Source organism: Chiloscyllium plagiosum, unplaced genomic scaffold (genome assembly GCF_037043375.1).
Source record: "Chiloscyllium plagiosum isolate Xiang-an unplaced genomic scaffold, Cpla_swu_hap1 HiC_scaffold_6, whole genome shotgun sequence".
NCBI lineage: Eukaryota > Metazoa > Chordata > Chondrichthyes > Orectolobiformes > Hemiscylliidae > Chiloscyllium > Chiloscyllium plagiosum.
Window position 1 is genome coordinate 60,230,215 of NW_028270144.1, and position 13,920 is coordinate 60,244,134.

Consider the following 13,920-nt stretch of genomic DNA (forward strand, 5'->3'; position numbering starts at 1 on the left):
TAAGGATGACCTCAACCTTTTCTCCATTTTATCGAGACCCTGCTTGTCTGCAAATATTTCTTATCTGTTACTCTGTTCTGCTATAAATTATTTTTAATCAACCTGTTATGTGGCAGAACTCAAGGATGGGAAGATTTGAACTCAGACCCCCTGGCCGTGAGGTAAGGACACTACCACTGCATCACAAGATTATCGGTTTCATTTGACTTTCTACCTCCATGTGATGCACAGAGGTTGAAAATCACCTGCTTGTGACTTCAGGTACTGGACACTTGAGTTTGCACTGGAATAAAGTTAGCGTCCTCCATGCGCTGCTTTTCATCTGCCTTTGTGCAGCTGTTTTGTCCCTAATTCTGCTCATTCCAAACTTTGTTGTCATGATCTCTTCTAATTTTGTCAAGCCGTGATTCTGTTTTGATTCATTTGTTAAGATTGAAAGAAAACTATGTTGCTTTGTTTCTTTAATCCGGTGTCTCTCCTCCCAGCCCCCACTTCATTTCCACCACCCCCCTCCTCCTCCTCCTCCTCCTCCTCCTCCCAGCTCCTTCCCTCCCGCTCTGCCGTTATTCTATAACTTCTAAAAATGCCGTTGAGTGAATTTCGTCACGAAGGCAGAAACCGCCGCTTGTGAGCTACGGTTGGAAATGCACCCACAACAAAATCTGGAAGATCAAAGAGAAGCAAGGGGCGGAAGAGCGCCATTGCAGCTCGGCGCCTGGGAAGGTATTTAACGCTGGGGAGCCGGGAATCCAAAGCTCCGAGAGCAAGGCAAAGAATCCCCAAAGCGCTGTACCATGGCTTTGTCCTGCAGAAGCTGGCTGTCCAACGAGGGCGGAAAACATCTGTTTTTGGTAAGGTTGGTGAATACAAAAAATGCTCTTCACTTTGAGAATTACAAAACATTTAAAAACACTTTTTCCAGCCTTTCTGAAATAGGCGAGTCAGCAATCTCCAGTGTTGAAATAACACAGATTGACTTTAAAACAACTTTTTTTTCTTTCTTCTCTCTCCCTTCCTTTCTTTCAGCTTTTCTGGTTGTCGGTGAACGTGTTGCTGTTTTGGAAGACCTTTAGACTTTATTACTACGGTACACAGTATTATTATTTGCATCGGATGCTTGGGGTAAGTAGAACAAAAGATCCGTTTCTGTCCATTCATGGAGAAGTCTGCGGTAGGCTTCGGTGGGGGTAGTGAGACTGACAGATGAACATTTGCCAGTGAAGAGCAGCTTGTCTGTTGAACAAGCTGTTTCTGAACAATAGAAAATCCATATCATGATCTCTCTCACCAAACACTGAAAATATTTTAAACGGTGAAGTTGCTATTCTTCTGTAGTTGCGGCATTAATTGTAAATTCAATTAATTCTCGTTGGTACAGGAAGTGACCGAAAAAAAAGGACAGTGGCCTTAGTTTGTGAATCCTTTTATATTGGAAGCATTTGTAAATAACTAGTCAAGAAAGATTAAAAGTTAACGGCTGAAACTCTCTTGGGGTTACAACGAAAACAGGCAGGGAATGCCTTAAATGAGGACATTTGAAATAAATTTGAAAATAATTGCCAGTACAATGAACATTGTGAAAGAATATGCACAATAGTATGGTTTAAATCACCAACTTCTGACCGGTTACGTGCAGCGCGTGTATAGAGTCCCTGGGAAATAAACCAGGAAGACGTTCTGGAACGTGAAAACATTTGTACCACTGAGTAGCAATATTTTATCCAAATCGAATTTCATTCATGTTGGTGCAACCAACTGTGGTCCGAGAGAGGTGCAGGGTTTTCCAAGTGGAATGGAATCTGTTTTCTTCAAACCTGTTCAGCTTGGCTGGGCTAACTTGACAAATATTACCCATTACATAAAAATTATGTTTTATTTCTATTTAAACTTCAATTCAGAAAGACGTTCACTTTCAAAAGCATTTTGTGTATGTGTGATACGAAACAGATCATTAAGTTTTGCAGTTCATCGTTGTAATCAAGATTGAGATTTCAAAGTAGTTATACTTTGGGTGTTACTATTAATAACCTTGCATGTATATGGAGGTGCAACACTAAGCAAAAAAATCAAAAGAACTGAAGATGCTGGAAATCAGAAAACAGACATTGCTCGAAAACTTAGCTGGTCTGGCAGCATCTGTGGAGAGAAAAAAGTTTAACGTTTCGACTTCAATGACCCTTCTTCAGAACTCTAGTTGTGGATCCTTTTTCTGTCCCCATTAGTATTAAGATAAGACATTGCCTATATAGCATTAAAAAAAGTTTGTTTCTAGACCTAACATCAGTAAGATCTCTAACAGCAATCTCCTGTAATGAAGGCTTTTCTGATCTCTGGTTTCCTCTGACACATCCTCCAAGATACTAACCAACTGGCAAATAATTTCTTACTGATATGTTTGGGAAAAGGATGACTAGTTATAAAACTGGAAAAAAAAAATCCTATTGTGTTTTCCAAGCTGGTTTAATACATTTTAATGGAGAAAGTGTTTCCTGAAGAAGGGCTTATGCCCGAAATGTCGATTCTCCTGCTCCTTGGATGCTGCCTGACCTGCTGCGCTTTTCCAGTGACACATTTTCAGCAAACACATTTTAATCCATGTCAAATAAATTGGTGATGTGGAGATGCTTGTGTTGGATTTGGGTTGACAAAGTCCGAAGTCACATGACACCAGGTTACAGTCCCAACAGATTCATTTAAAATCACAAGCTTTTGAGCACTGCTGCTTTGTCAGGTGAATTGTGAAGTGCATAAATTTAAATTGTGACAAAAAATAAAATCATATTTTTGAGGAAAACTTGATTTCAAAATATCCAATGATAAAATCATATAAAATGTTAAACCAGGCATTGATTTTTCTATTAAGAATAATCTTTTATGCTGAATACTAACTCCTTTTTGGAGACTCTCCTGCTTTTGGTCTCCTTGTTTAAAAGTTAGTTGTGCTGATTTTAGTGTTAATATTTTTGATTTATTTAACACTGCTTCAGAAATAAAAGTGAACTAATCCAGACTATTTTGATTATTTATCAAAAAGGATTTGGAAGAATCCAGAACAAGGTGTCATAACATTAAAATTTAAATCAGGCAATATAGAAATGGATTAAGGAAATTCTTTCAGGTGGGGGATGGTGAGAAGTGTTATCTTTGGTTCTCCCTTAGAAGAAACTTGTCAGACTGACTTAACTGCTGGCATAGTTTGGTGCTGCTGTTTTTGGGGTTCATACTCCTGTACCTTATTATTTTCATCGTTAAAGCTGCTGTATAAGTACACGTTATTGTTACTCAGATTCCCATCATGTGACCAAATAAAAAATGTATGGGACACAGGCAAGTAAATGGGTTGAGTTACAGATTAACAATAATCTAATTAAATAAGGCAAATTTCTTTTCCAAGCATAGGAATTAGAGGAGACTACTATGTTGGTCAACCCTATTCCACTGTTGGTTTAGATCACGTTTATCTGATTCCCAACTTGTGTTCCCAAAATATATTTGAGCTAGCCTGCCTTCTGTGTCCTTTTTCAGTTTCTGCTTGATATTATTTCACATTCTGCAGAAATGCTTTTGGAAACAATAGAATGCTTTTATTTTGTTTCACTGGTATGTCAATGGTATTCTTATTGAATTTTAGTTGAAGAAAATTACCTGAAAACTTAGGCTGTTCCTAAACCATGATATTAGTGCTACGGTTGCCCACCAGTAATAAAACAGCACTTGCTCCTCTCCAATGTCCTGCATGGCTTGTGTTTTGTAACATGTCTGGGAGGAGAGATAGCATGGGATACGTGCACTGGGAGCACAGAGACTGGATTGATTGTGACACCACTTGGAGTCTAACATTCAATTAAGATAATCTGCCACTTCAGACTTCTTTTGAATCAACCTGTTCAGAGATGATGTTACACACCTCTGAAGCAGGTGCAACGTAAACCTGGGCCTCCTGGTTCAGAGGTAGGGACTCTACTACTGCTCACAAGAGCCCTTCAGTTGGTCTTATTAATGCCCTCTCTTAAGTACTTAGTTGAGCATATGTTTGGTTACTTGAGTCCCTGCCCACCTGCACTATTTAAAGCTGTTTGCTTGAAACTTTCAAGCCAGATGCTTCTGACTTTTCTAGACTTCAGATAGAAAACCTGTTAGCACAAAGCTCTATTGCTCATTAAACCTGTAGCTGTAGTCCTTCTCAAGCCGACCCAACAGTTCTGTATGCTCCATTTGGGCTCCTCTTGGTTTTACCATCTGAGTTCCATTTAGAAGACCTTGTCTGTAATCTCTTCTTCAGTTGAGGTGGCACCAATGCTATCCTTGCCCCTTGGTTAGACTGCAACCTCCTTGTTCCTGGACACTTATTGATTGTCAAGCTACTCTCTAAACTCCTCCTCATCATTGTGATGATACATCTTAGTGAAACGTCTGTTTTTGTTTAGGCCCTGTGGCTGAGGCTGCATTGGCTGATCAGGTGGTCATAAAACCCTCCAGGCTCTGATTACACTAGTTTGGTACAGAGATGAAAAAGGATTTTGAAAGGCCTTTTGTTTATATGTAAATGGATGAGACTTCAGGCCAAAGTGGCCTTGTTTTTGAAGTGACCTGTATAATGGAAGGGGGGTGGTTAGCTCTCTAACTGAGCAGTTCAGTCTAGAACTAGTTAAGAGTTCAGCTGTTTGGAAACAGGCTGCAAATCTCTCTCTCTCTCTCTCTCTCTCTCTCTCTCTCTCTCTCTCTCTCTCTCTCTCTCTCTCTCTCTCTCTCTCTCTCTCTCTCTCTCTCTCTCTCTCTCTCTCCCCTTCTAACTTCAACCTGCAAGCATTTGTTCGACTTGTACTGTTAAAGCGGGTTTGCTTATTGGGACTATAGTATATATTTGGAACAGTCTAATTAAGTCTAGTTTGGATGGACTGAATTCTGTAGGGATTCTTTAATATGTTCTTTGTTTCATTGTGTAATTTTGTGAATAAGTTTTTCTGTTTTTAAAACCAAGCTAACTTACTCTGGGTAAATTTTGCTGGACACTTACTGAAACAAATTGCAAAGTTATGGTCTGGGCTGCCTGTTTAAGAATCAACATTTCGGGCATAAGCCCTTCAGGAATCCTTCCTGAAGAAGGGCTTATGCCTGAAACGTCGATTCTCCTACTCCTTTGATGCTGCCTGACCTACTGCGCTTTTCCAGCAACACATTTTTAAGCTCTGATCTCCAGCATCTGCAGTCCTCACTTTCTCCTGCCAGTTTAAGAATGTTTTTGTTTGTTTGTATGGCCTAGTCCATAACACCTCCTACTCATGGTGTGTACCAGACTGTAAACTATCTCCTGCCTGATTGGGCCAAAGGGCCTATTTCCACACTGTAGGGGAATCTAATCACATGCCTGACACTGGTGCAGCTAGCTCAGAGCTGGCTCTGAGTAAACGGAACCCTTAGTGCTCCTATTTGTACTTGTTGGCCAGGGCTCCCTGATTTAAGGCTGTTAATCTGGTCCAATCAGAGAACTCATGCTCTGAGGTCCACCTGGCTGACCTTGTTCCAATCACTGCACCCTCCACCAGCAATATTTAGTAATAGCAGTGAATGCACCTTGTAGATGGTACTGCATCAGTTCACCTCCGTAGCACCTTGCAAGTCCATGACAACTACCACCTAGAAGAACAAGGGCAGAAAATATTTGGTTACATCCCCTATAAATTACCCTCCAATCCACCCATCATCCTGACTTTGAAGGAATGGTGATGTGTTTCCATGTCACTGTTTCTCCAAAATCCAGGAACTCCCTCTCCACCTCCTCAGCGTGGTCCCTCGGCCCAATGTCTCAGCTGCCCGCAGCAGTCTTCGGCCTGGAGTGGGAAGACTTTTGGTGACCCATGGCAATGTCTCCACCAGGTGTCTGAAATGGCCAGTGGTGAGAGTGGAGTCCAACGCATACTGACCAGAGGCTGTAAGTGGATCCTGCCCAGGCATGTTCCAGAGGGAGTATGAGGAGATTGAAGGTAGAGCTTCAGTGACAGCAGCAGTAGGGATTGCGTCATGACGTAACTCAGGAAGAGCTAGCGATGAGGAGTCTCCCCTGGTATCTGCGGTGGTGTTGAGAACAGGCAGCTGAGGTCTCCTGGAGAGCGAGCTGTGCAGAGGAGGGCTCCATCACGGCTAAGGACTCAAAGACTGCTGAAGCTTTAACTTTATTCCTTTATTTTTCTAGTTTAGGTGAAGATTAATGTTAATGATTACCTTTTTATTATTTTTCTACTTATTCTATGAAGATCTGTAATGCTTAACTTTGTTTCACTCTTTTTACTTCTTTATACCTAACTTTCACGTACCTAGGTACCTTTTGTACCTAAGATAGCGCTGTGTGTGACATTAGACACATTTCACTATACTGCTGTACTTGAGTACACATGACAATAAAATCTTATCCAATAAATCAACTGTGCTGTTAATGTGCATACACCAAATGGATTTCAGCAATTAAAGAAGGCAACTTACCGCTATCTTCTCAAGGGCAACTGTGATTGACAGTAAATGTTGGTCCAGCCAGCAATACCCATCTCATTTACAGCCTAAGGTGTTCACAACTGAACTTTTCAAACTGAATTTTGTGGCCATTTTCTAATATTTATATTCCAGGAATGCTATGACTTGGAAGAACACAGGAAGTCAGCTGCTACATAGTACTGATCATCTTGGAGCAGGTGCTTCCATTTAGCCCACTTTCACATCCGCCTTATTATGTCAGCACTGCCTCTGAGCATTTTCATTTAGTGCCAATCTGCTGTCTCTTTCTAGTAACCCTAGTTTGTGAAGACTGGTTGTGGTATCATTACTGATATTGAAATATCTGTAAAAATTAATATTAAATTATATTTAACAGCAATTAGGATTACTGTTAAACTTCAAAAGTAATGATTGGAACCAAATAGAAACACCTCCATATTTGAAGGAGTTCTGTGCATCCAATTTCATTTGTAGATTCCCATTTAAAAGAGAAAGGGGAAAAGTTAGTTGATACATTTCTTTGACATTGTTTTTCAACTAATTTCAATTAAAGCAGGCAGCTCTGTTAAAATGCCTATTCGAGATTGCTCAGGGAGTCCTGATGGACTCTACCTGTAGCTTCTCTTGGTTTTTTTTTTAGATTACTTACAGTGTGGAAACAGGCCCTTCGGCCCAACAAGTCCACACCGCCCCGCCGAAGCGCAACCCACCCATACCCCTACATTTACCCCTTACCTAACACTACGGGCAATTTAGCATGGCCAATTCACCTGACCTGCACCTCTTTGGACTGTGGGAGGAAACCGGAGCACCCGGAGGAAACCCACGCAGACACGGGGAGAACGTGCAAACTCCACACAGTCAGTCGCCTGAGGCGGGAATTGAACCCGGGTCTCTGGCGCTGTGAGGCAGCAGTGCTAACCACTGTGCTGCCCACGGTTCATCCTGGAGATTATACTGTGTGGTAGCCTGGAATATAAAACTGTTACAGGCAGTTTAGTTTAAATTATTCCCTTATTTATCAATGGCATCAATATTAGACTATAACAAAGATCCTACAAGCCAGGCTTGAGCTAAGGTTCTAAAACCATTAGCAGAGTAGCAGCGCCAGCTCTTTCCTCTAAGAGCTCTCTCAGGCTACTCTCCTTTATTGTTGCAAACAAGCTATCTTTATACAGAAATTGGTATTAAAATTACAAAAACACCACATGTCCTTAGTCAGATGAGCAGTAATAAAATGGCAGAAGTTTGCAGAGGAAGACAGGTCTGAGTATGCTTGACTAATTAAGCTACATGCACATCAAAGTGGGAAACTTTGATTCAGCTAGGCCCCAAATGTTTTGGTTAAACTTTCCTTTAAACAGTACATCATAACGAGGGACATGTCTAAACTATGTGATAAAGTTCATGGGGTCACCTGGCTCTGCTCACATGCCCAGTATCATTGTCCTTATAAAATGGCTTTTTCTTTCAAAATCAAATTGGATTCCCAGAATGCAAATTGAATTCATAACCCTCCCGGATCTCAAGCTCCAGGGAACAACACACAAACATTCAATCCACGACAAGCCAGTGGTCACTCAAATCAGACCATAAATAGTTAAACTTACCATCACCTTTTATTTTTCTCTCTCTCTTTCCCTCACCTTTCAGTCAGTGAATGTAATTTACAGAAGAAAGTTTCTTTATTCTCTCTCGCTCACACAACTTCCTTACTATGCCACTTTCAGCCTTTGAGTTTTCCTACCCTGTAAGGGCAATCAGACATTCCCATTCCAGGACAGCCAAGATGAGGGAACTCAGCTTCATAAATTCAAATCTACTCAGTGTGGTATGCATGAAAATGTATCAGGATTGTTCTATTATGTGCATATTCCATTCAGCTTATTAAATTACAAGTTCTTTTTTTTATTGAGTATGAGTTTTGTTCAGTCTTTGATATAATCCAGCGATTTAGTTAATCTACAGCCTATTGTGAAATATACGCCTCCAGTGTGAGAAGGAAGTACTGCCACACATTCCACAAGTGAACAAATGTTATCACTTTATTTACACTGCTCCATTGACACTAAGAACAGATGTCCCTGATTCCTTTGAACAAGCACTTTTCCCGCATTCTCTGCAGCAAATGTGTCACATTTACGGCTACACGCTTTCTGAGCTCTCCCATTTGTTCAATCTGAGCAATGTGCAGGAACAGTTATAAACAAAGCAAATTAGGAAACAATTCACATCTAGCATCAATGCAAATTATTTTACAGTGATTGTTGCATTCTTCCTTCAAAATAAAGGTGATGAAGATAAGTATTACATTAATATTTATTCTATTTTAAACCATGTGTGATAACAAGGAGTTGTTCACTTCATTATCAACAGGTTTGTCCTATGGTTTCCAGGTTTGTCGTGTACTCCACATATCAAAAGGTCCATGTGAGTGACAGGTGGAACAAGTCAGAAGACTCTGGAAGATGGCTAAAATGACATTCGTTTAGGGTAGTTTAGTGCTTTGGTAGATCGGGGATGTATTTGGGCAAAGTGACTGGGTGTTTTGCATTGAATGTGAAAATTTCTAACTAAAGTTTGTTTTCTGTTCCAAACACTGGCAAGTGTGCTTTTCCAAATTACAACTGCAATCTTATTTAGAGATTGTTTCAATGTAGTGGACTTTTTTTTTTGTTTTCAGAATGTTCTCTAATGTCTGGCCTGAGTAATCTTTTATAAAACATTTGTGAAACTTATTCTCTGCTTTTCCTAAAATAATTTTGCGAAGTATAGATTACCAGAGCTGAGGAAAATGCTTAGACAGTGACTAATTGATTCTGCGAAATCTAGGCCAAATGCACCTGCTCAGATTGCACAGCCCATGTTCAGCTTGTAGTGCCACAATTTGGGAGTAATTGAATGCTTCAAGCAAAAATTTCAAAGGTACTGAATGAACTGAAACAGAATTCAATTGATAGCTTTAGTCCTTATTGTGACTTCCTAAAAAGGGTTCCCAGATTTACAAATGTCCAACTTACAAATGTGATCCTAAACAAGGGTGTAATTTTAAGCATCTGATGTATTAACATGTCCTGAATTTATGAAAAACAACTTCATATTATCTTGAATTGTGTTCTGTCTTGCGTACAGATCGACTTGTGAACAGACTCAGCAACTGAACTGGTTTGCAGCCTGGGGACTGCCTGTACCACTGATTCCAGTGATGTTTGGCTCTGGGAGAGGGTGGGTGGTAATGGTGCAGAATGCAACCTCTGTCAGAACATTGAGTAGATTGCAACCTAGGATTTCCATGCTAATGTGTGCATGCCTGACCACCTAAAGTTGCACTTACTTTCAGAGGGCAATGGTGATGAGCACTGATATTTTGTTGTCAACCTCTTGCCTGTGCAGCATCTGGGCCAATGTTTCTCATGTGGTAAGATAACGATATAACTGAGTGGCTACCAACTGGACAAGGATAGCCAGAAGTAATGATTGATAATGAAATTAAGGGTATAGTGAGAAATTGACTTGCAGCCCAACACAGAAACTACGACATGAAATTAAGACACAAATGAATCATAAAGCTAGTTATCTTGATGTGGGAATAGGCAAATAAGGGAGAAAAATTTGTGTGGAACAATTAATGTAAGAGGAAAAGTTTCAAATTTTTGGGAATTAGCTGAAAGGACTAGAATAGTTAGTACAGGGGATGTGAAGTTTGAGGAAAGCTAGCACCAGTGTTTCTCCTGGGAGAATAAGTGTTCTTGATCAATCTATTAAAGTAATTGCAGAACATGGAATAGAGAATAAGATAATGGAGCAAAAGGGTAAATAGTTAAGAATGATCAGAAAATTATTCACCCCAGTTTATAAAGAGTAGATGTAAATGAATAAGATTCACAATCAGATTGATTTGAATTGCATGCATGTAAAGACTCCAAGGATATTATGCAAAACTGGTGAATCTAAGGAGGCGTTGAGAATGATATTGTCTTAACAGAAATATGACTTAAGTAATTGCTGATCTGAACACCACACGTACTTGGTCCCATTGTCAGAGGAATAGTGTAGGAAAAAGGAAGTATGACTACATTAATCAATGACTTCCATTTCAACAGTAGAACTTTGGAATAATGTAGAAGATAAAACAGCTGAATTTAGCTAGCATTTGGGAAGAAGAAGAAAATAATCTTCTTGATTTGAAATTTATTTTGGACCACTACAGTCAAAATAAATAAAAATAAAGAAACACAAATTAAAAGTGCATAAATAATAGGGCCATCATAATGGCTGACTTTAATTTTTCAAAGTTAGCCTAAGATTAAAAATAAAGTGAGTGTTAAAAAAGGCAATGGCTGTCTACAATTTGTCTGGCATGTTGCTGTGGTTAAATTGATTTTGTCATGTAAGGGAGGGCACACTAATTTAATTTCAGAGAATGAAGTGGAGCAAGGAGGTAATATAAGGGCTGGAGAATTTATTTGAAATAGTGCTTGTCAAAAGTCAAATATGAAAGAAAAAAGTTGTTTGTTTAAATTAATTAATATGACTGTATTAAACCGCTTCATAATTTCCAAAACTTCCTTTTAAAGTGTTTTTCCCCAAGAAAAAAGATTGCGCTTACTCAGCTTTTGATAGTTACTTCTCTTACGTCTGTGATCTAAATGTTGCATGCAATCATACTGGGCCTGTACCCCTCACATTTCAGCTAAATGGACTGTGTTGCCACGGGGAGTTGATTAATGGAATCCTATCATTTGAAAAACCTGATTTTGCTTTTAATAACTTCCAGGAGATTGAACTTGAATCCAGCAATCTTCTGGCCAGTCTGGTGGGATGGTAGCCTTCCATGAGTGTGAGCATAAGAACTCTTAAAACGAATATTGCATCAGGACCCTTTTCTGATTCCACTCTTCCTGGGTGTATATGTACAAATCATTGAAGCTGGCAGAACTGGTTGAGAGAGCAGTTAATAAAGCATCCAGGATCTTAGGCTTTATGGGGTATAGAGTATAAGAGTAAGGAAATAATGTTAAACTTGTATAAAACATCATTTGGCCTCAACTGGAATATTATATTCAGCTCTGAGCACCTCCATTCAGAAAGGATGTGATAGCATTAGAAAAATTGCAGAAAAGATTTGCGTGAATAGATTTAAAGGTGAGGAAGTGCAGTTTAATAGATAGTTAGGATTGTTCTCCTTAGAACAGAGGAAATTTCATATCAGTATTCAATATGAGGGGTCTGGACCGAGTAGATAAACATGTTCTCACTGGTTGAAAAATCAAGAACAAAAACGGAAATCAAACAAAACAAAACCCTTGAGTGTAAAGGAAGCAGAAAAGAACTTAAATAAATTAGGAGGGCAAGAGGGGCCATGAAAAGTAGGATTAAAAGTATCCCAAGGCATTTTATATATAAGGAGGAAGTGGATACCTAGGGAAAGCGCAAGTCCACTGACAGACAGATGAGTGAATTTGTGTGGAGTTAGAGGAAGTGGATGAGGTCCTTTAGAGAGGTTTATAAAATAATGAGGGGAATGGATAGGATAAATAGACAAGCACTTTTCCCTAGGGTGGGGAAGTCCAGAACTAGGGGGCATCGGTTTAGGGTGAGAGGGGAAAGATTTAAAATGGAGCTAAAGGGCAATCTTTTCATGCAGAGGGTGGCATGTGTATGGAATGAGCTGCCAGAGGAAGTGGTGGAGGCTAGTATAATTACAGCATTTAAAAGGCATCTGGGTATGAATAGGAAGGGTTCAGAGGGATATGGACCAAGTACTGGCAAATGGGACTGGATTAGGTTAAGATAACTGGTTGGCCTGGATGAGTTGGACTGAAGGCTCTGTTTCCATGTTGTACATCTCTATGACTCTGAGTCTATGATTGAAGGTAAGGTAGTGGATGTCATCTGCATGGACTTTGCTAAAGCATTTGACAAGATTCCGTAGATTAAGTCACATGGCATCCATCGCAAATTGGCAAGTTAATTGCAAAATTGTATTGGCCGTAGACTATGGTGGTGTGTTTCTCTGACTGGAGGTCTGTGACCAATGATGTTCTAAAAAGAAAATGTGCAGATGACACAAAAATTGTTGGAGTTGTCGTTAGTGAGGAAGGGTATTGAAGCATGCAGCAGGATGTAGACTACTGGAAAGCTAGGTGGTGAAATGGTAGATGAAGTTTAATCCAGACAAGTTTGAGGTGATGCATTTTGGGAGTTCAAAGGGAAGAGGAATGTATACAGAAATTGCCAGACCATCAAGAGCATTAATGCACCTAAAGATTCCTCTGTATAACTCCATAGCTTCCTGAAAGTGGCAACACAAGGGAATAAGGTGCTAAAGAAGGCATATGGAATACTTGATTTCATCAGTCAGGGAACTGAGCACAAAAGTTGGCAAGTCATGCTGTGATGGTAGAAGACTTCAGTCAGGCCACATTTGGGGTACAATGCGTAGTCCTGATCACCACAGTATAGGAAGGATGTGGAGGCTTTGGCGAGGATGCAGAAAGGGTTTAGCAGGATGTTGCCTGGATTGCAGTGTATTAGTTGTAAAGACACGTTCGACAAATTTGGAGTCTTTGCTATAGTGTTGGAGGTTGAAGGGCGAACTGATAAAAGTATGTAAACTTGAAGGGTGTGGATAGGATGGATAGTTGCAGTATTTTACCCATTGTGGAAATGTCAAATATTAGGGGGCATAGGTTTAAGGTGAGAGGGAGAAGTTTACTGGATATGTGTGAGAAAAGCTTTTTACCTAGGGTAGTTGGTGCCTGGAATGTGCTGCCAGAGGATGTGATAGAAGCAGATACAAAGATTGAGAAGCATTTGGACAGACACATAAACAGACAGAAAATAGGGGGATACGGACCGTGTTCAGGCACATGGGATTAGTTTAGAATAGTATCATGGTTGGCACAGCCATGGAGAGCCAAAGTGCCTGTTGCTGTGCTGTGGTTTTTTTTGTTCTATTAGCATAACAGTCTGGCAGTATCGGTGGAGAGAAACGGATGTTTTCAATTTTGATTCCAATATCACATTTCAGAACTTCATTGTCTGTTTCAGAGCTTCAGCATCTGCAGAATTTTCCGTTTTATTTTGAATGGTACTACCTTTGTCTCAGTTGAGTAGCCATGGAAAATCAACAGCAATCCAGTTTCAACCTCTACAGATGTTATCCTTTCTCAATCGGAGTTGAATTTGGAAACTTTACCCCAGATCTGATGTTTAGATTAGATTAGATTACAGTGTGGAAACAGGCCCTTCGGCCCAACAAGTCCACACCGAACCCGCCAAAGCGTAACCCACCCATACCCCTACATTTACCCCTTACCTAACACTATGGGCAATTTAGTATGGCCAATTCACCTGACCTGCACATCTTTGGACTGTGGGAGGAAACCGGAGCACCTGGAGGAAACCCACGCAGACACGGGGAGAACG

General features: G+C 40.1%; 1 protein-coding gene across 3 annotated transcripts in view; it reads left to right on the forward strand.

Annotated features, from left to right (window-relative positions):
* Nucleotides 1–566: 566 nt before the first annotated feature.
* nox4 (NADPH oxidase 4) overlaps nt 567–13,920 on the forward strand; it is a 172,901-nt gene continuing 159,547 nt past the window's right edge. For 2 of the 3 annotated variants that reach the window (XM_043691547.2, XM_087988033.1), the window contains exons 1-2: nt 567–851; nt 1,027–1,122. In XM_043691547.2, coding sequence (XP_043547482.2) covers nt 795–851; nt 1,027–1,122 — 153 coding nt within the window. In that variant the 5' untranslated portion in view covers nt 567–794. Of the gene's footprint in view, nt 852–1,026; nt 1,123–13,920 lie in introns of those variants that run through there. The other variant, XM_043691549.2, reaches the window with a different exon arrangement.